The sequence below is a fragment of the Endocarpon pusillum genome, assembly GCF_000464535.1.
Source record: "Endocarpon pusillum Z07020 unplaced genomic scaffold scaffold2751, whole genome shotgun sequence".
Lineage (NCBI taxonomy): Eukaryota > Fungi > Ascomycota > Eurotiomycetes > Verrucariales > Verrucariaceae > Endocarpon > Endocarpon pusillum.
Genome location: NW_006916233.1, coordinates 149,777 through 169,423, shown reverse-complemented (window position 1 = coordinate 169,423; position 19,647 = coordinate 149,777). Strand labels below are relative to the sequence as shown.

The following is a 19,647-nucleotide window of genomic DNA, read 5'->3' as shown; positions in this document are numbered from 1 at the left end:
CTGTTCTGCTGTTATCGATCTGATAGTCAGCTACTTCGCTCAAGCATGGAGCTCTTCCTCAGTACCAAAATAAAAATGAGCAAGATCAGATAAAATTGTGCTGGCCAATCCAGCCCGAGGTGATCGCGCGCGACCTCCACTAAGACTTGGCGATGGCTAGCCCCACACACAAGCGGGATCCTTCGACCTTATCAGATCGGATGTCGAGCAATGCATGAACAGGGCTTGTGTCTCAGAGCGCCGTTCCAAGGCTTGACAGAGAGATAGATGACAAAGGGACTTGCAGGCAAGGCCTGGAATCTAGACGATTATGATTTGCAATCGTGCTTGCACAAACTTCGGAGATGTAGAAAAGGAAAAGGGTTCGAACAGACGAAATTGAACATGTGAATACCAGCAGCTACAACAATAGAATAGAGTATTGGAAGACAAGGAATCTCACGCTTTTCCATCATTTGTCCACCGTGGCAACAATGAGCAGACAAACGTACTGGCGTACAAGTGAAAATCAAGCTCCTGAAGTCCCCACCTGTCAAAGCTTCAGCTTCGGCAACTTCGCCCTTTTGGTGAGCTGTGCACCCCGCCATCGGCCAACAATACTAGTCCTGCGCATTGTAGACCAGGGAGCCGGGGTAGGGTGCTGCTCGAACGAAAAGTTGTGTGCGAGCTTCAACGAGAAGATTTTGCTGCATGTTGTGTGTGGCAGCTAGCATAGTGCGTTTCTTCTCTTTATCAGACCAGACCCATCCATCTTATCAGATCAACATCAATTCATATTAGATACCCACCGGCTCACCATTCGAAGCACTTCCTTGCCTTTGCGGACCATTGTGAGCTTCTCATCAACATCAAGATGGCTGACGTGTTTGCCGTCCCTGTCTTCTTCATCGTGTTTCGTGAGACATTGGAAACAAGTTTAGTGGTCTCCATTCTGCTTGCTTTCCTCAGACAGCAGATTGGGCCAGAGCAGGATGCTAAAACGTATAAAAAGCTCAGAAAGCAGGTATGTACTCCGTACTTACAGCTGCTTATTAAAGTTGTGGCATTGACGTTGTGTGCAGGTCTGGCTAGGTACAGGAACCGGTCTCGCACTCTGCATCATGATTGGAGCTGGTATGATTGGGGCTTTCTATGGGCTGGGAAGAAACAGCTGGAGCGGAGCCGAACTAATTTGGGAGGGCGTCTTTGCCATCGTCGCCAGTTTAATTATCTCCGTGATGGGAGCCGCGTTACTGCGTGTCTCGAAGCTCCAAGCTAAATGGCGGGTTAAGTTGGCAAAAGCGCTGGAGGCCAAGGACAACAAGACGGGCACCATGCGCAGCCGCTTCAAGACCTGGTGCGAGAGGTATGCCATGTTCATCTTGCCGTTCATTACCATCATTAGAGAAGGATTGGAGGCGGTGGTATTTATCGGCGGTGTTGGCCTGGGGCTCAAGGCAAGCTCGATCCCTCTGGCTGTGGTATGCGGCCTGATAGCTGGTGCACTCATCGGATATCTTGTGTATAAGTATGCACACGTTTCCCCTCTGTATATGCTCACCGTTGCTGACCAGTGCTCGTTCAGGGGTGGCATGTACGCACCCATCCGCATCTTCCTTATTGCTTCCACCTGTGTTCTCTACCTTGTTGCAGCCGGACTGATGTCTCGCGGAGTCTGGTTCCTCGAAGCCAATACCTGGAATGTTCTGACCGGCGGCGACGCAGCTGAAGGTGGCAATGGCCCAGGAACTTATGATATTCGCCAGTCTGTTTGGCATGTGAATTGCTGCAGTCCATCGCTTAATGGCGGAGGTGGTTGGGGCGTCTTCAATTCCATCTTTGGATGGCAGAACAGCGCAACCTACGGCAGTGTCATCTCCTACAATCTGTACTGGCTTGCTGTCATCGTTGCGTTTGTGACCATGCGGTACAAGGAGCAGAACAGTCACTGGCCGCTGATGAGGTTGCGATCTCGAAGCCCGCAAGACCTCTCACGGACACAAAGTGACAGCAGTGGTGCAGGAGAGATCGTGGGCAAGGGCGCTGGCTTTGAGGAAGGCACGAATGTGGCAGTCAGGAAGGTGGATGCATCGTAGGAAAGGTAATACTCTTTCACGCTAACAACTTGCATTTCAAATCAAAGCAATGTGATTGGCTGAGCTACACCGTCCCTCTTGCTGCCTCCTTTCCAAGGCTATTGAGCTTGACGAGGGATGTGGTTCTCATCTTATATTCTTGGGATAGGTACTGAAGTGCTAGAATACAGTAATGAGCTTCCAATTCTGCTGCTGGTGCTGCAGCGCCAATTCCTCAAAGTTTGGAAGAAGTATTATCCTTCTACCAGCAGAAATCTGTGGTAGCAATAGTAATCATAGCAAATGCTAAAGACGCTGCATCTCGAAATTCTGCCAAAAAAACCACACCGTACAAGTCTATCTCACTTGTCGACACTCGATTCGAAATTAGAAGCGATTAGATGATCACGTCCGTGTGGACCATCTGCAAAGATAGCGAGTCGAAGTGAATCACATCTCGTGTCAAGTGCAGTGATGCAAGATCTAGGTTAGTAAAACAGGACAGAAAGGGTGGGGAGTATCCGTGGATAAAGAAATGGGGGTACGGAAGTACGATTGAGGCGACATACCTGCGCTTCCAAAGGGTGAAGCGGCCTAACCTGATTCGGTCAGGTTGACTCGGGGTTGAGCTTTCCGTGGAGGAGCGTTGGGAAAGAGACGAAGGAGGCGGCTGGCAGCCGGTAGGCATGAAGAGTAGCAGCGACAACACGGTCCGTTAGCAATGGCACCCCCAGCCATGGCTGGTGTCGAGATACCTGGCCAGATACAGATAGCTGGTCATAAATCATGGTTGAATTCAGGATGGACGCCGCCGCTTTTTGTCTGGTGTAGTGTCGAACAGGTCGAAATCATCATCATCTTCTTCCTCTAAAGCTTTGCGCTTGGAACCATTCATACCTCCCGATGGGATAGCTGGGGCAGCTTCTTGAGGTCCTGTTTTAGTATTGATTTGGCTTTGCCCGGGGGACGATTGCCTCCTGTCGTGTCTGAGGGCTTTCGATGACGCGTCCTTCTCGAACCGATAAGGATTATTGTGGTTTGCACTGGTCGTGTCATGACTATTGGTGAAGCCATTTAAAGCGTCTCGTTTTGGGACTGCTTCGTGTTCTGATGCATCGAACCGATAAGCGGACGAAGATGACTCTCGATCTTCCTCCTTGACTCTATTGTCCCCTTGTTCATCGTCGAAATTCAGAAGCTTATCGTCAGCTTCGGCATAAATATTTCCTTGGTTGTCCTCACGCTTTTGCATAGGCAATTCCACATTGTCCTCTACACCGAGATTTGAAACCGCCGCTGGCTGGCCGAAATTTGTTTTACTCCCTGTCTCTGGCTGACGACCATGAGTGCTATGGATTCTGAAATCTGGCTCATCTAAGTCCTGTTCTTCAACCTCGAAGTTCTCGAAATTCTCGACATTATCGGCTTGGTTTGCTGTAAGGTTGCTGTTGTCGTATCCAGAAGTATGACCTTCTTGAGAGAATATGTCTTCCTCAAACTGGTTGTCCTCGGCCTCTACGGTCCTTGAGCTTACCGTATCCTGCGGATTACTTCCGATATCTGACTCTTCCACGTCGTCCTGAGCCACTGCAGACGTTGACTCGACCAGGCTGAAATCTTTCGCGGCATCGCCATCACTGTGAAAGAGGTCTTCGGTGGATTCCTCATTGTTTTGGTTGTCGAACGGTGAGGTGGTGGTATCTGTAATCTTGTTGGCACACGAGGAACATGAACAAATACCAGGCCCGAAACAAAAGTCTAGGGAGGTGTCATAATCACCTTTAATATCTTCGATGTCTCTTTTGGTTGCCGAGCTTGACTCCTGCTCCTTATCGTGTAGCACTGAGTCCCTTGACTCGGCGTTCTTGTTCACTCCTAGCTCATCTCCGTTGCCTTCAAACGGTCCAATTTCGGATTCATGGCGGGTGACCCCTGCGGGAGAAGTGATTCCGGCGTTCATAGATTCATGTATCGCGTCTGGCTGTGAGTTGAGCAGATCGCTGTCTTGCTGGTTCTCAAGAGCCACTCCATCCGTGCCCTTGGACATTGCTAAGACGTCTTCACGGTGAATTTCAGCCGGTTGGTACCCAAGCCCATCTCTTTCATTTTCTCCGTCTTCCCTCTCTTCCAATGGCGCGAAGGTGTTTTCGCTCAGGATTTGTGTCAATGTCCTGCCATCGTTCGCGGCGGCTTGTAGGTAGGCGTATTGAGAAGCAAGGGAAATTCTACTGCTAAGGGAGCAAGATAGTGGTTCAATGTTAGTGACATTGTCATTATGAGCCAGAGCAATGTAGACATCGATGATTTGTGAAAGGGTAAGTCGCGCTGCGTAACTAGAGTCCTGCTCAATTTGTTAGCACATAATTTCATCGAGAACCTCCGAGAACACTGACCTCACTTATGTGCAGACCAAGCGATGCAACGTCCAATACCAACTCATCATCTTGGCCAATCGTGTTTGCTAGGACATCTCTGCAAGCTGCAAGCATCTTATTCAGGCTCTCCTGCGCTAAGCTCTGGTCTTCAAGAAAGAACATTTCTGAATCGTCATCTTCGGTGGGTGGAAACAAGCACATCTCAGTCCCTAGGTAGTTTACCTTCACGGTGTGGAGCAATGAATCTGGGAGAGTAGATCCTACTCTATCCTTCTTCGGGGTCGAACTTGTATTAGGATAGACACGAGATTCGGAATCGTGTGCTGCATCATGGGACAAGTTCTCACTTGCTTCTGCATGTGCGCTTGACTCATCGCTGCTAGCAGTATTCTCTTCAAGTGACAACACATTGCTCGAATTCACTTCAAGTTCGGCTTGGTTTCGCTCATTAGTTGTACTTTCGTCGTAAAAGTCGATGTCAGCTTGGGCTTCGGAGCCGTTGTTGGGGTTGTGTTCCAAGAATGTCAGGCCTGGCTGTTGATTTAGAATATCACTGCCTGGCCTCGTACTCGCATTACCATCCTGACTGACATCAACAATCGTTCCTGCTGGCGATGCTTGTTGCTCCTCTAAATTGTTGTTAGTCTCTTCAGCTCCTCGGAGTTCTTCATTAGCATATGGGCCAACGTCTGCTGTTGCTTGTAGCTTAGTCTTGACATTATCGAAGCTCTGGATCTCCTGGGTTGTTTCTGGATGTCCTGCACCCATCTCTACCATCCCTTGTTCTTTCGTCAAATCTTCGATTGTGCCTCCATCCTCCACTAGACCTTCTTCATCTTCGTACAATATGTCGTCATCTTCGTCGAGTTGATCGCCATCGTCTAGGTGATTGTCCATTTGCAACTCGGGTAGATCTGCTTGAACATCCTGCTGAGTTATCGTATCCTCATCCAGCATGAGATCATCATCGACATGATCACTCATCGATGGTTGCATGAGGTCTGAATCTGCTAGTGGGTGTTCGGGCTCATCCTGCACCATAATGTCTTGATTTGGCTCTGCCGAAATCTCGCGAATGTCGTCGAGCTCAAAGTCAACGTCCTCCAGCGGCACCGCTGGCGTAGACGCGAGATCCATTTGATCTTCGGCTTGCAAAAAGTCCATGTCTGGGTATTGAGAGGCAACTGCAGTCATAACAGTAGCCCTTTCTAGTGAGCTTGCGCGAAGGTTCAACCCGGCCGCAGGGAGAGACTTGACGGAGCTTTGTACTCAGGAATGGTGGCACATCACCTCAGTGGTTACAATCACGTAGTGGTGAAAGAGTAAGAAGGTTTTGGGGAGATGAGTTGTGAATTTATTTGTGGCCTGCAATAACTTGTCCTGGAGTGAAAGGGATGGCTAAATGGCGCGTCATTCAAGGCGCTCTAGCCTTGAAAATCTTCCTGACAAGTTTGTAGGGGAAGAAGAGATTTAACTTGCTGTAACGGAGTGCTGGAATGACGAACATCAGGTGGCGATTAGATGGGGAAATAGAGAAACGAGCAGGTGCGAGGATGCGAGTTCAATATGTTTGCAAGCAAAAGCTGAGGATCCGGAAATAGCCAAGCCCGCATAACGGCACGGACCACAATGCAGTGGTGGTGAAGAGGACAGCTTCAACACTCCACAATCAGAAGCTTGCGAAGAGCCTTGACCGCGATTTCCGTCAATTTGTGGGCTGCTGAATGAAAGGTGATACTCCAAACCACTTCCTCACAGTTCAGTGCTTCTAAAGTACCCAATTCCGCTATGGTAAGTCTATCAAGAACACCAATATACTACAATACTGAGGCATTTGTGCAGGTTGTCCTTGCGGCTTCGATCTGCACTCGCGGGGGAAAGGCCGTACTCTCGCGCCAGTTTCGAGAGATTGCCAGATCACGAGTCGAAGCTCTGTTGGCTTCCTTTCCTAAGCTCGCCGTTTCCGGCACCCAGCACACAACGGTCGAACAAGACAATGTGCGATTCGTCTACCAGCCTCTGGATGAGCTCTACATGGTCCTGATCACAAATCGCCAATCGAATATACTACAAGATATAGACAGTCTGCATCTCTTCGCGCAGGTCGTCACGAGCATCTGCAAGAAATTGGATGAGCGAGAGATATCCCGCAATGCCTTCGAATTGCTCAGCGCCTTCGACGAACTCGTCACTCTGGGCTACCGCGAGAATCTGTCCCTTACTCAGATCAAGACGTTTCTAGAGATGGAGTCCCACGAGGAACGGATACAAGAGATAATAGCTCGGAACAAAGAGCTCGAAGTGTCAGAAGAACGGAAACGTAAGGCCAAGCAGCTTGAGATGCAGCGTAAAGAGGCGGCTCGATCAGCAGCATTTGGTCGCGGTGTGGCACCGAAAGTTCCTCAATACCCTACGCATGAACCTCCTTCCAGACCCACAGTGAGAGAAACCCACGGTAGCTATGAAGCCGAGAAAAACAAGACACTTAACAAGCCCCTGGCTACAAGAGGAAAGGGCATGCAGCTTGGCAAGAAGACCAAAACGACCCCGTTTCAAGAAGTTTCGGAGGCTGCTCAGCCTTAGGATTAGAAAGCTCTGGTGGATGAAAGTCCCAAAGTTCCGTTTCAGGTAGAAAGACGCTTAGGGTTAGAGAAATCCTGATGGATGGAAGGCCATCCTTTGCTCCATTGGGCAGAGGTGCGCTTAGGGTTAGAAAGCTCTGCTCGATGGAAGGCAGTTGCTTTTCCGCATTAAGTATTCAGCAAGCTGATTTCCTGCTCCGTAAGTTAGTGCTGCAAGTTACATCGACGGCACCTATCTTTCAGGCAATACTCTAAACAATCTCGGTCCTCTCTTGAGAGTTCCTTCTGTCACGTGGGACTGGTCCATTCACTATTTACCTGAATGTCCATGGAAGACATCCACTCTGTTCCGGCAACTGGCTGTCTACTTTTCTGGGTATTGTTCTAAAGAAATATCCACTTTCAAGCAATCAGGCTAGTCGGCAGAATGTCCAAGGCGTCGATTTGTGGTAGTACACTACCTCTTTCAGTAATGATGGCATGGCAATCAAATGTGTAAGAGAAACTCAGGTGGATAGAGAATCCTCCGGTCTACCTTTGAAATTAGGGGTCTTGGGGGTCTCCTAACATGCGTGGCAGAGACTTGATTTGGAAGGAACCAGATTTCGGATGTATTAATCTTGGCCTAGGGTATTTAAATACAGATGTACACATCCGAACATCAGACATTAGATGGCCACCAGCGCTATACAAGGAAATAAATTATATGGAATGCAGAGTTCTGAAAGAGCCTGCAGGATAGAGGTCCCCCAACGCCTCGCCCGAGAAGAGAGGCTCTGAACCAGCATCAGGCCACGACGAAAGCAGGGCGAACCCATTTCTGGCTTCATGTCCCAAAAAAGAAGCCTGATCCGGGGTGGTGGTGTCGGCTTTTCCTTCTCACTGATTTGCTTGTGTTGGCTTTGCTCGTTTCGCTCGAGGTCGGACTTGGGCTCCTAATCTTCGAGGTGGCCTTAGCATCCACTGACCTTCGCTGTTCCTTCTTCTTCTTGTCGCCATCTTTATCTTTTTCCCTGTCTTTCTCTTTGGTTGCCGACTTAGGTCCAGTCCCTGCTGATGGTGCCTTGGGTACAGTTGGCACTTGGCCATGGATCGAGTCCTCCTCAGAATCACACTCCTGGTCATATCGTTTGTCGCGCTCCAGTTCCAGCTCCTTGAGCGTGAAATTGATCTTCTCGATTCTTTGAACCATGGCTGGCAGCTCAACACTCAGTTCCTCCCAGTCTTGTGTTGTATAAGGCATGGGATGTCTAAGGCCAAGGTTCGCAATAGCAGCATGCAAACGACGAATATGAGAGAGTTTCGCTTCGTTGCGATTCTTTAGTTCGCCTATCTCCTGGTTCATGGCAAGACTTTCTTGCTCGAAGGTACTTTCACGAGCATACAGGGTACGGAGCTCGGCCTCTGTTCCAACATTAGCATTACAGCACCGGCATTGTCCATAACAGTTGTTACCTAAGGCTTCCACCACAGATTCATGATTCTCCTGCTTTCGTAAAAGATCTTCAACGATTGCTGACGAGTCTGATGTAGATCCTTGTTTGCCTTGCGCTGTGGCGGTGGCTTTTCTTTTACGAAGCTTCAGGAATCGTTCAATCTCAGCATTTACGGCCAACAGCTCCAAACCGAGATCGTCGTCACGTCGCAGTGTATTGGAATCGATGCGCTCCTGTACACGATCTGCAACGACGTCGCAATATCTTAAGTTGACAGCCAAGTTGAGTCGGGCGCGTGTGGCTGCAGTATGGAAAGCGCCGTCCGGATCAGATTCGTCGTCCTCAAGGCGTTGTAGTGAGGTGAATAACGCTTTGACTAAGGGGACGATTCTTGATCGATTGATGAGAGTAATGTTTGTGTGACTGTTTAGCGAATCGAGAAGATTTTCCGCAGCGTTACAGCTCTTCGTGAGCTGCGTTTTCGTGGGGAGGTCAGAGGCAGACATCGTATCGTAGGCAGAGTCACAGAAGTTTTCTTAGCAAACGGGTTAAATGTCTGGTTTGTAGTAGAGAATGTTGTAATGCTACTTCAAATTGATGAGAAGAGGCAGAAGGAAAAAACAACTAGGAAAAAATCGTAGGGAATGATGTGTAGGTGTATGTCATTGGCAAGGCATCCGCAAGGCAGCTCGGTGTCCAATTGAGGAGAAGCGTTCATGCAGCGTGGCCGAAGCCCCAGGCAGAAGCAGCCGGAGCACGAACATCGTGGCACACTACGGTTCGCCTCTCTTCCGCTTCTTCTGATCGAGATCGAGGACAGCGACGAAGAGGTTCGTTCTAGTAAGGAGTCAGGAGAGATCTGCTGTGGGTTGCGGATCAAGCCGAGCTGGTTGGCAGCAGGGTGATCAATGCATGGGTTGACCAGGGCTGTAGATGGGGTCGCATTGGACGGTTGCGGAAAGAGGCGCGCGTTTTCATTTGGGCTGCAGGCGAGTTGTACGTAGTACTTATCGATTGCTTGGTGGCCCCCCTTAGCCAACTTGGGTGAAACCAGTTGCGACGTCTGTCCTAACCATTCATTCCTTGAGGAAGTGTTGGACATGCACAGAATACAAAGGATATTCAATTGAAACTCTTTCTGCCCCTCAAAGAACACTCCTTACAATCGCCTGGCCGTTCGAACATCTCACCTGCTCGCCACTTGAGTAGTCCCGCTTTTCAGTAGCGGCCACCTTGTCACTCGTTTTGGGCCCATCTTGAAATCGAGCCTTATACCACGTACCTGCGCTCGCAGAAGCATTCGAAGAAGGCCTCCGGCTTCGTCCTCTCCAGCAGTCCTGCGAACGGACCGGCTGCTTCCTTCCCCTCTCTAGCGCCGTTGTATGCGATAATTGCGAAGGCAAAGGGGCATCCAATCGCGCTTTGGTCGATACCTCTCTACGGGCCAGCTCAGCTGAGCCTGGGAAAGAATGATAGAGGACAAGTACGTCGATATGCAACGATATCTATGGACATATAATTGATACAAGGGATAGATATGTTGGTCTGGCCTTGGCCATCACTTCAACCTTAGCAATAGGTGAGGCAGTTTCGATTCGTGGTATTCGCAAAAGGTTGACCATTGTCTTCATAGGAACGAGCTTTGTCATTACCAAGAAGGTATGTATCCGACTGCTTTCCGAAAGACTACAATCAGCTCCCCCTCGTCTGGGAATCTCAGACGCTTTTAGATACCCTTGAGCTTCTCAACCTGACCTCAACGTACAGGGCCTCAACGATGCAGCTGATAAGCATGGCTTCGAGGGGGAAGGATACGCATATTTGAAGATGCCGCTATGGTGGGCAGGAATAACAACATGTGAGATGATCCGTGGGCAACTGCAAGACGCTGAGCTGAACAAGTTGTAGTGGTTCTGGGAGAGATCTCGAACTTTGCTGCATACGCTTTTGCGCCCGCTATACTTGTCACACCCTTGGGTGCATTGAGTGTCCTCATCGGGTAAGACGTCCAGAGACGTCTGATTAAGCCTTGCTAAATCTGCATAGAGCCGTACTTGGTGCGTACTTCCTCAAAGAAGAGCTTGGTACGCTGGGGAAGCTGGGCTGCGCAATTTGCCTCCTGGGCTCTGTGATTATTGTGCTCCATGCTCCTCCAGACGAAAAGATCGAGAATGTTGGTGAAATTCTGGATCATGCCCTCCGACCAGGTCAGCGCAGCTTCGTTGGAGATAAGCGTATTAGCTGACTACGTTCAGGATTCGTTATATATTGTCTTGCTGTAATCGCATTTTCCATCGTTATGATCTATAGGGTGGCTCCCAAATACGGCAAGAAGAACCCCCTAATATACTTATCCATTTGCTCAACGGTGGGGTCCGTCTCAGTCATGTCTGTCAAGGCATTCGGGATTGCCCTCAAACTCACTTTGAATGGCAACAACCAGTTCAAATTTCCCTCGACGTATGTATTCATGATCGTCACCGCAGTGGCCATCATGACTCAGATGAACTATTTCAACAAGGCTCTGAGCCAGTTCTCGACGTCGATTGTTAATCCCCTCTACTACGTCACCTTCACTACCGCCACGCTCTGTGCATCTTTCATTCTTTTCCAAGGATTCAATACGGTGGATGCTGTCAACACAATTTCTTTATTGTGCGGATTTCTCGTCATCTTTGCGGGAGTCTATCTCTTAAACCTTGCCCGCGGAGACCCTGACGGCCATCAGATGATGAATGGCAAAATGATCGGCGACGAGGGCATCCCTACAGATCCTGTGGCCAGCTTGCAGACAAGACGGAGCATGCAGGCAAGAAGGAGCAGCGCCGACCCACATCGAAGGAGCAGTAGTCTGAATTTCAACGTGGGCGAAGGGGGAAGTAGAGAGAGTGACGGTCTGATACACAACTATGATGTTGAGCATAGCGCCTTTGGCCTCACAGATTTAGAGGAGGAATCAGATGGGAATGGAGAGGCCAGCCAGCGGCAGAATGACGATGATCGACTACACACGTTTCAACGATCTCAGAAGCTTACGAACCGGTGACACAAATCCTTTATTGTACAGCGTGGTGTTAGTATGGGAAATGTTTTGGATCCAAGAGGGGCGGGCATTGCTGGGCGTTGAAAAGCTGACTTTGTTTAGACTCAGTCCTACGGTGCGTGTGACATTAGCGAAGCATACACACCATGTACAATATCTCGAGCCACAATATAAGGGGTTGGGTGCTCACGGGATGTTGTCCGTGAGCGGAGACATTAAATGTCGCTTGAACCTCAAATCGCGAATCCAAATAAATCAGGCTTGCAGGCTTGCGAGCTAAGCTCTGATAATTTCGCCATCATTCTGCTTGTCTTCAACTTCTATCGTAGTTTGTTGAGCGGTGGAAGATGTCCGCGCGATATGTAAGGTACGCACATGCCATGTAGGCCTGAACAGTAATTTGACACAAACCCTTTGTCTAGATCCAGATTATAGATTAGCACCGAATTAGCCCTTTCCCACTATCAGGTACCTGATAACCTGTTTTGGAGATTCCTCAACACTTCATTCCATGACCTATGGGAATTGGGTATCTTTATAGTAGTATTTTCGCAACTACTGATACTGCTATTGTCAACAACCCATGTCAGATCTCCATGGTGTACATGCGACTGTTCAGATTATGCCTCACAACCAAAAATTAAGCTGATTGCTCTGATATTCTGCTGTTTAAGAGTATGGTTAGACAAACATGGATCGATCGTACAGCATGGCATCGACAAGCGACAAAAGGCCACAAATTGGCTCAGCAACATCAGATGCGAGCTCGACAAAAGGTAGTTTGCCTCTGCTGCGATTTCATGTTTGCGTTGTGACCAATTTTGCTATCTTAAAGACCAGAACAGTTTCATTTGTACTACAGCACTCACAACTGTTTGAGAACAAATGTCTCAGGGTCATAAACGCAAGTCTATGAGCATGCATACACCTGAGAATGAGAAGCACAATAGCCACTGAACCTTGTCTTCGCTCATTTTGAAGCCTTCATTTTGAGAATCCCATCCTGCCATAGGCTAACGCTTTTCAGTGGTGACTATTCAAGCAGAGCCAGAAGAGATCTCCCCTACTGTTGTGGCTCGTGAGAGTACCAAAGTCCATCGTGCAAGCTTAAGTGGGAGGAAGTTGACTGGTCGCCCACCCTTCTCTACAAATCCTTCCACTCACTCGTTAAGCCGCCAAATTTCTAGTCTAAGGCTTGATCAGATGCAAGGAACATCGGCGGATGTGCCACTACCAACGGAAGACGCAGAAAGTTTGCTATCTCAGGTGGCAAGCTGGTTGCAAGATGAAAAGGCTAAACAAGTCAGCAGAAGACTCAAGCAAGAGGAGACCACTTCATCAGAGGATGTCAGTAAGACCCAGGACGGAGGTGCTGGTTATCGACCTAGGAGTACTTCACAAGCTTCAGAGGGTGCCCTCGCTCTTGATAAGCTCGAACGCATACTTGCAGGGTATGCCGCCACAGCAACTAAAGAGGGCGTTCCTGGCCACACAAGCAGTCAACGCACTCCATTTGCAGCGTTACGAAAAAGCTCAATTGCTAGGAGGCTGAAGCCAAATTCAATGAGCATTGCATCGGATGCCGAGCAGAATGGAGAACTGCTGGTTCCGAACGTTGAAGCTACACTCGATAATTCGAAGGCCATGGCATATACAGGCGGCAAGGCAGATGGTAGCGATGATCCGACTAGTAGTCCAAAAGACAAGGAAAACTGGACCAGTTTCAAGTGTGAGATTGTACGGCTTACCCACACTCTCAAGCTCAAGCGGTGGAAGCGGGTGCCCATTGAGAACGGAGGCGACATCTTAGTGGAGAGACTGAGTGGAGCACTGACTAATGCTGTATATGTGGTGTCTCCTCCGGAGACAATGCCAGAAGCCTCTGCGACAACTGAGAGCGGTACATCTCTCACAACCAAGAAGCCTCCACCTAAACTGCTGCTGCGAATATATGGACCTCAGGTGGAGCATCTAATTGATCGCGAGGCAGAACTTGCCATTCTTCGGCGACTTTCCCGAAAGAGTATTGGACCACGTCTGCTTGGCACCTTTACGAATGGTCGATTCGAAGAGTTCTTGTATGCTCGCACTCTCACCCCCGAGGATATGCGCGTTCCGGAGACATCGAAGCAGATTGCTAAACGAATGAGGGAGCTACATGATGGCATTGATCTACTTGAAGAAGAGAGGGATAGTGGACCTTTCGTGTGGGTGAACTGGGACAAATGGGTCGATCGTTGTGAACAAGTCATTACCTGGGTCGACAAGCAGATTTTGTCTCAAAGCCAGGATCAGCCTGTCTCCAAATCGAAGCCATGGAGGTCGAGAGGCCTTGTCTGCGGAGTGGAGTGGCCTTTTTTCAGGAAGACTGTCGACAAGTATCGTAAGTACATAATAGAGAGGCACGGCGGCAAGAAAGGCATCAAGGAACAACTGGTCTTCGCACACAACGATGTATGTACCACATTCGTGAATGCGCAGGCTAAGCTAATAGTTGTAGACGCAATATGGGAATCTGTTGCGACTGCGGCCGTCTGGCGAATCTCCATTACTGCATCCCGAGAATGAGCATAAACAGCTCGTTGTCATTGATTTCGAGTATGCTAGTGCCAACCTCCCAGGCTTCGAATTTGCCAACCACTTCACAGAGTGGTGCTACAACTACCACCATCCGGAACGACCTTGGTCAGTCAATCCGGCTTACTATCCCACCCTAGAGGAGCAGCATCGATTCGTTCAAGCCTACGTGCAACACCGGCCGGTGTTCAGTATGGAAGGTTCCTTGACCAGCACACCAAAGCTCAGCGCACCTTCACCAAGCGTGAATCCGGTTTCGTCCTTCATGCTTGACTCACGTGCACCAGCGGGATCGGCCCCTAATTATCAGGCAGAGGAGAGAGCCAGAGAGAAAGTGTTGGAAGGGCAGATCGAGGCTCTGATTCGAGATGCGAAACTATGGCGAGGCATGTGCAGTGCTCACTGGGTCGCTTGGGGCATTGTACAAGCCAAGGTTCCCGATATGGGGCAACCCCAGCCACAGAAGAGCAAGACTGATAGACTCATTGGAAAAGTCCGAGCACACTTAAAGCCCCAGTCAGATCCACTGGGTGCGGAGGTCCTGGCCAAACAGAAGGAATCGAAAACGGATCGACCTGAGGGCCGCGAGATCGAGGAGTCGCATAGGGAGGGGGATGACGAGGAAGGGGAGGGAGGGAGTGAGGAGTTCGACTATTTGGCCTATGCTCAGGATAGAGCACTGTTCTTCTGGGGTGACTGTTTGCAGCTGGGTTTGGTCAAGAAGGAAGAGCTGCCTGAAGACTTGTTAGCCAAAGTGAAGATGTTGACATACTGATGCTGCTAAGTAGGAGTAGTACCAGCAGTAGTATGTGCTTCTTTGCACTGGCATACTAGTACGTCATCATCCGCGGATAACCGTCCCACGTGACAAAGGCATTCCTGCATCTCTTTCTGCACCTCTTCCAGCCTCTCTTACCAATGAACAATAACAGATTCACAGGCAATGATCCATCCCCATCCCACCCACAGATTCGAATCCTTTTCTACCTTGCCCGGGAGTCTTGGGGCTCGAATATGTTGAAGCTAGTCAGCCCTTCTATGACCACTGGCAGAGGCACTGGCAGAGAGTACCCTCCTCTTCCTTGTCTGCTTCATCTCTGCTGCCATGCTTTCTCTCCTTAAACACCAGTCCGTTGTCTTCTCTTGCTATCATCGCCGTCGTGAGGTCTCTCAACCCCAGCTATGCCTCTGAAGTGCGCATACCCATCCTGCAAGTAGCTTTTAGCCAGCCTCTTCCATCGCCAGTGAGGTGATGTTCTTGTTCTTGTTGTCTGCAACATGCTGGGTTGATTGGTTATCTGCTTATGTTGCTTGATCGAGTTGGATACTCTTAGATGCAGGGCAGTCGATCAATCATCTGTTCATCGGTCAAAGCCGGAACATACCCAGCTATGGGAACGGGAACGCGGGCACATGTTGAAATGGCTGTCCGGGCTTCGCTGCCTATGGAAAATTGGCCACTTTTTACCGGTGTTCAGACCGCCCGGAAAACACCGAAGGCCTTCTTCCGCCTGGCACACACAGGCAGAGCGGCATAAATTTTGAATGCTCCGCCATTAGCCACTCAGGTGTATACTCTATTTCCTTGACAAAGCAACCAATACTCAGACTCCAACCCTTCATGTATTAGCGCATCTCGTTCTTGAGAAGAAGGAAAATCAGTGAAAGACAGCCTCTCTGCGGTCAATCGGCTTCCAAGCAGAACAGTAAGCATCACAATAGCCAAATTTACTCGACAAACAATACAGGTAAGCCGTCACACATTCACCGAGGGATCTTCTCCTTTCGCATGGGTTCTCGGATCTCCTATCCCAGCTGACGGTCTTGCAACCGCACAGTATCGTAATCTTATAAGTTGCACAGGTACTGTTTTCAACTCCCATTTCAGAGGGCAGAAGACAAAAAGCCGCAGCCGGATACTCTTCAGGGGCTGAACTTCTTGGATTTGCTGTGTTCGAACCAATCAAGCGACGTAAGCAAAACAGCATCACCTTCGGTGTCAGTGGCCCCTTTCCTCTATTGACGTCGAGCAACATCCATCGCCCATCCCACACCCGTATCCAGCTTTCAGATCGGCCAGTATCGAGACACAGCACTGCAGACATCCAACGTGTCGTTCGTCTAAACATACATCCATCTACGCCATCACAGAAGAAGAAGGAATCCGCCGTCATTCGTCTTCTCCCAAGTGCAATCAACACCGTATCCTTCTTTAATTCACCAACCGCTCTTTTCACCTACTAACTTATCAATCAAGAGGAGACAAAGAATATCGCAACCTCAACCCTCTCACCCACAAAGCTCATCGTCATAGCCCTGGAAGATCAGTCATCATGGCACGCAGACTAGCAAGACAGGGTGCACCAACTATGACCATCCCCTCCCCACCCGAACGCAAAACCCCACCGACCCCGCTCCTACCCCAGCAAGTGCCGCCAGATATGCTGGAACGCCTCGAGCACATCAGACAGAAGCAGATCAACGAACTGGCTGAGCAGGAAATCTGGCATAAGGAGATGATGGAACGGGTTCGAGGAATGGTCGGCCGTAATGGTCTTGGGCCCAACAGAACCGATAATGAAGATGTGGCTGAGGGTGCTGAGGCAGGGCCGGCTTCAACGGAAATGGCAGAGACTGTGGAGGTTGTCGAGACTGGGGGCGGAGGAGCTGGGCTTCAGGGATGGAAGCGGAAAGCTGAGGACAAGCAGAACGACACCACGATGGAGGATGATGCTGCGTCGGAGGCGTCCACGGAGAGGGAAGTTGATCCTGACAATGCCAACGAGGACGCGGAGCCGCAGAAGAAGAGGATGAAGATGACGGTGGAAGAGGCTGGTGGAGACGGGGCGGGGAAGGAGGGATCGCATCGATTCAAGGTCACGGGTGACGTGGATACTTGGATGCACGGTGCGGCTGAGTGAGGAGCAACCTGACCGTGATTGAGAATACAGTGGTAGAGGAGATTGTGGAATTGGCGGCTGCTGTACTTGGAGTGAAGGACGAAGAACGAAGAACGATGAGAGGTCTCGTTTTGGATAAACCGGCCCTTGTATCCGTAAAGGCATAGACTTTCTTCAGGCGAGCCAACAGCCCTGCATGCAATCGAAAGGGCCTTAGCCGCCGCGTACGAGCATCCTACTACTACGTACGTAGCAGCCAGACCAATTCATGTCCTCCACTCACTATTGAGTATTTCCAATCACTAACAGCCTCCTGTTCCAGGCCATCCAGATAGTCACAGCAAGGCATGTTCCTACGACTCAGCAGATGCCATGTTCAAGCCTTTTACTGTGCTTTCGACATCATCCCGCTCCTATGTATGCTCAACGGTCCTGGCAAGTACTATTTTTACCGCTCATGGCGTTATATCAACCTGAACCCTCTGATTAGATGGTGAGCCACGTAGACGATGAGACTTTTGCGTTCTTTCGTTGTTGTCAGCCCCGCTGGGAGGGGAGGCGGCAACTCGACCACGCTGGCTGCAAAAAAGAGCCACGAGTCAAAATCATTATGAAGTTTGCGTTTCGCTCTGGTGGGTGGGCCCAATCGCCCCGATCTCGTCCTGATAGACGCACTGGGCAACTTCTGGGCAGAAATCCACGCATGATGGTGCCTCCAAAAGTGTTCAGCCATAGCGCACTCTCCTGGCTGACGTGCGTCTGCATTCGGGTTCTTGAATAACAACGGTGATTTCTCTGGCTCTTGCCCACGCGATCGCATCTGCTGAGATACAAGAGCAGGCCGACAATCTGAGTTCCTTGATCTGGGTGCGCATGCAGAGTTCCTTGATCGCAACACCTGTGATTCTCAGGCCAGAAAACTCGACGTGTTCCAGCATGGGGCAGCCAACAGCAATGCTTTGCACATGCTCGTCGAGTAAGTCGATATGACGGAGGCCGAGGAAGGTAAGTTGAGACAATTTCCCCGCCGCTAATAACGATCTCAGATGTTGCGGCGCCATATCACTACCGCTGAGATCGAGTCTCGTCAATGTTGCTGTAGGAGAATCTTTAATCAGTCTAAAAACGCGCGAAAGATGCCGACCATCAAGATCCATTTCGAGAACTTTGAGATTGAATAACGTCTGGACGTTCTCAGCGTGTTGTTGGAACCCTAGCAGTGGATGCGGCACTGGCCATGGCGGACAGTGAGTCTCTTTGCATATTAGGACCTCTAGTGAGCTGGGAAGCCTGAGGTCACACTGAGGCCTGCAATCTCGTAGGATCAGTTGACGCAAGCACTTCGCCTTGGACAGGTCTGCATCCAAGCCTCGAAAAGCAAAGCCGCTACACTGTAACTCTTCGAGGTTTGGAAGGTCGTGGAAAAGACCAGACTTCCAACGTCAGCCGATAGATGACTCTCAAGGGAGACAGACTTACCGGGTCAATGAAGCGCTCGTCTCCCTCCCATGGCCTAAACACGGCGGTCAGTGCAAGATGGGCCAGAAGTAACGGTGTCTTCTGTCTTTTCTCCTCCCATTCACAACGCAAATCATCGTGGATGGGGTCCGAAGGTTGTCGGCTCTTTAGGATAGCATCGAAACGAGCGTATCGCAGCGTATTGCAACTGCGAAGTAGATCGCTAACCGACTTGAAGTCAACCGGGCACCGCACACCGAGGTGCAAGCTCTTCACTGCTCGTGCCGACCGTCGAAATGAGTCCAAATCCAGGAGGTGAGGGAGGTCAATACTAAGGTGCTCTAGAGTGTTATTCCAATGCGCCCTAAGGTATTCTGACAGGTGCGTGACAGCAGTAGGAGTCAATTTATTCAAACGAACTGTGGTGGGTGGATTTGGTAAACGCCGTATACAGGCCTTGAGGTGCCTGACTATCATGGGTATTTTGATTCCCGTGAGATCGAATGTATTCCATATGCAGTGAGTGGCAAGAAGACTGTTGCGCCATAACCTGGATACCCTCAAGCATGACGTTGCCTCCTGCAGATCTAGATACCGATACACCATGTGGATGATTTCGAGTGGCAGGACGGTGAGAGGATCTCGACATTTGTTTGGTGGTGCTGCGCTTTTGTCAATTGATTTCGCGCTCAACGATGCCAGTTTGCGATAGCCTTCGTGGTTCTGAGGAACATTCTTGAGTCCCTGCTGATACCACGTTTGTGCTCCAGCAAATTCACTCTTCAGCCTGGCCAGCTGGCCGCATCGTAGGTAGCCACGAGCATCGGTTCGATCGTAACGTAACATGGTGCGAGCATCTTTGACAGCAGCATCAAAGTCTCCCAACTTAAGTCGCGCTTCAAGTCGCAGATCTAGAATCGAGATCAAGGTCGATGTATCCCGGTTGGGATCGTGGGAGACTTGTAAAATAGCATGATCAAATGCACGTTTGGCAGAATCAAATTGCTTCTCCTGTAGAGCTTTCTCGCCTGCCTGTTGGAAACGAAGGTACGCACTGCTAGGAGCAGCCGTGGACTTGTTGGACTTCATGTTTGCTGTTATTTCGAGATTGGAAAGATATGCCAATCCTGAAAGATTTCAGGCACCCGAGGTCTGTGGATGTGCTCCGTATTTCAAAGTTGGTACCGATCGTGGGGAACGCGTCGGCGCTAGCCGCCTCGTC

The 19,647-nt window shown here is 49.9% G+C and overlaps 8 protein-coding genes across 8 annotated transcripts; 5 read left to right on the top strand and 3 right to left on the bottom strand.

Annotated features, from left to right (window-relative positions):
* Positions 1-853: 853 nt before the first annotated feature.
* On the top strand, positions 854-2,075 carry EPUS_02940 (uncharacterized protein; the record flags this gene model as incomplete). The annotated part of the gene is made up of 3 exons (XM_007804027.1): positions 854-1,003; positions 1,062-1,507; positions 1,565-2,075. 3 exons carry the CDS (start codon positions 854-856, stop codon positions 2,073-2,075), a joined length of 1,107 nt encoding a protein of 368 aa, XP_007802218.1.
* A 775-nt stretch (positions 2,076-2,850) lies between these two features.
* On the bottom strand, positions 2,851-5,593 carry EPUS_02939 (uncharacterized protein; the record flags this gene model as incomplete). The annotated part of the gene is made up of 2 exons (XM_007804026.1): positions 2,851-4,395; positions 4,448-5,593. 2 exons carry the CDS (start codon positions 5,591-5,593, stop codon positions 2,851-2,853), a joined length of 2,691 nt encoding a protein of 896 aa, XP_007802217.1.
* Positions 5,594-6,217: 624 nt separating this feature from the next.
* Positions 6,218-7,012, top strand: EPUS_02938 (Coatomer subunit delta; the record flags this gene model as incomplete). Its single annotated transcript, XM_007804025.1, has 1 exon — positions 6,218-7,012. One exon carries the CDS (start codon positions 6,218-6,220, stop codon positions 7,010-7,012), a length of 795 nt encoding a protein of 264 aa, XP_007802216.1.
* An 825-nt stretch (positions 7,013-7,837) lies between these two features.
* On the bottom strand, positions 7,838-8,953 carry EPUS_02937 (uncharacterized protein; the record flags this gene model as incomplete). The annotated part of the gene is made up of 2 exons (XM_007804024.1): positions 7,838-8,415; positions 8,467-8,953. The coding sequence occupies 2 exons, from the start codon at positions 8,951-8,953 to the stop codon at positions 7,838-7,840; spliced, it is 1,065 nt and encodes a 354-aa protein (XP_007802215.1).
* A 963-nt stretch (positions 8,954-9,916) lies between these two features.
* On the top strand, positions 9,917-11,493 carry EPUS_02936 (uncharacterized protein; the record flags this gene model as incomplete). Its single annotated transcript, XM_007804023.1, has 6 exons — positions 9,917-9,930; positions 9,983-10,106; positions 10,215-10,305; positions 10,356-10,446; positions 10,494-10,654; positions 10,703-11,493. The coding sequence occupies 6 exons, from the start codon at positions 9,917-9,919 to the stop codon at positions 11,491-11,493; spliced, it is 1,272 nt and encodes a 423-aa protein (XP_007802214.1).
* Positions 11,494-12,199: 706 nt separating this feature from the next.
* EPUS_02935 (uncharacterized protein) lies at positions 12,200-14,842 on the top strand (the record flags this gene model as incomplete). Its single annotated transcript, XM_007804022.1, has 3 exons — positions 12,200-12,266; positions 12,518-13,944; positions 13,991-14,842. The coding sequence occupies 3 exons, from the start codon at positions 12,200-12,202 to the stop codon at positions 14,840-14,842; spliced, it is 2,346 nt and encodes a 781-aa protein (XP_007802213.1).
* Positions 14,843-16,400: 1,558 nt separating this feature from the next.
* On the top strand, positions 16,401-16,988 carry EPUS_02934 (uncharacterized protein; the record flags this gene model as incomplete). Its single annotated transcript, XM_007804021.1, has 1 exon — positions 16,401-16,988. The coding sequence occupies one exon, from the start codon at positions 16,401-16,403 to the stop codon at positions 16,986-16,988; it is 588 nt and encodes a 195-aa protein (XP_007802212.1).
* Positions 16,989-17,692: 704 nt separating this feature from the next.
* On the bottom strand, positions 17,693-19,514 carry EPUS_02933 (uncharacterized protein; the record flags this gene model as incomplete). Its single annotated transcript, XM_007804020.1, has 2 exons — positions 17,693-18,400; positions 18,447-19,514. The coding sequence occupies 2 exons, from the start codon at positions 19,512-19,514 to the stop codon at positions 17,693-17,695; spliced, it is 1,776 nt and encodes a 591-aa protein (XP_007802211.1).
* Between the last annotated feature and the right edge of the window lie 133 nt (positions 19,515-19,647).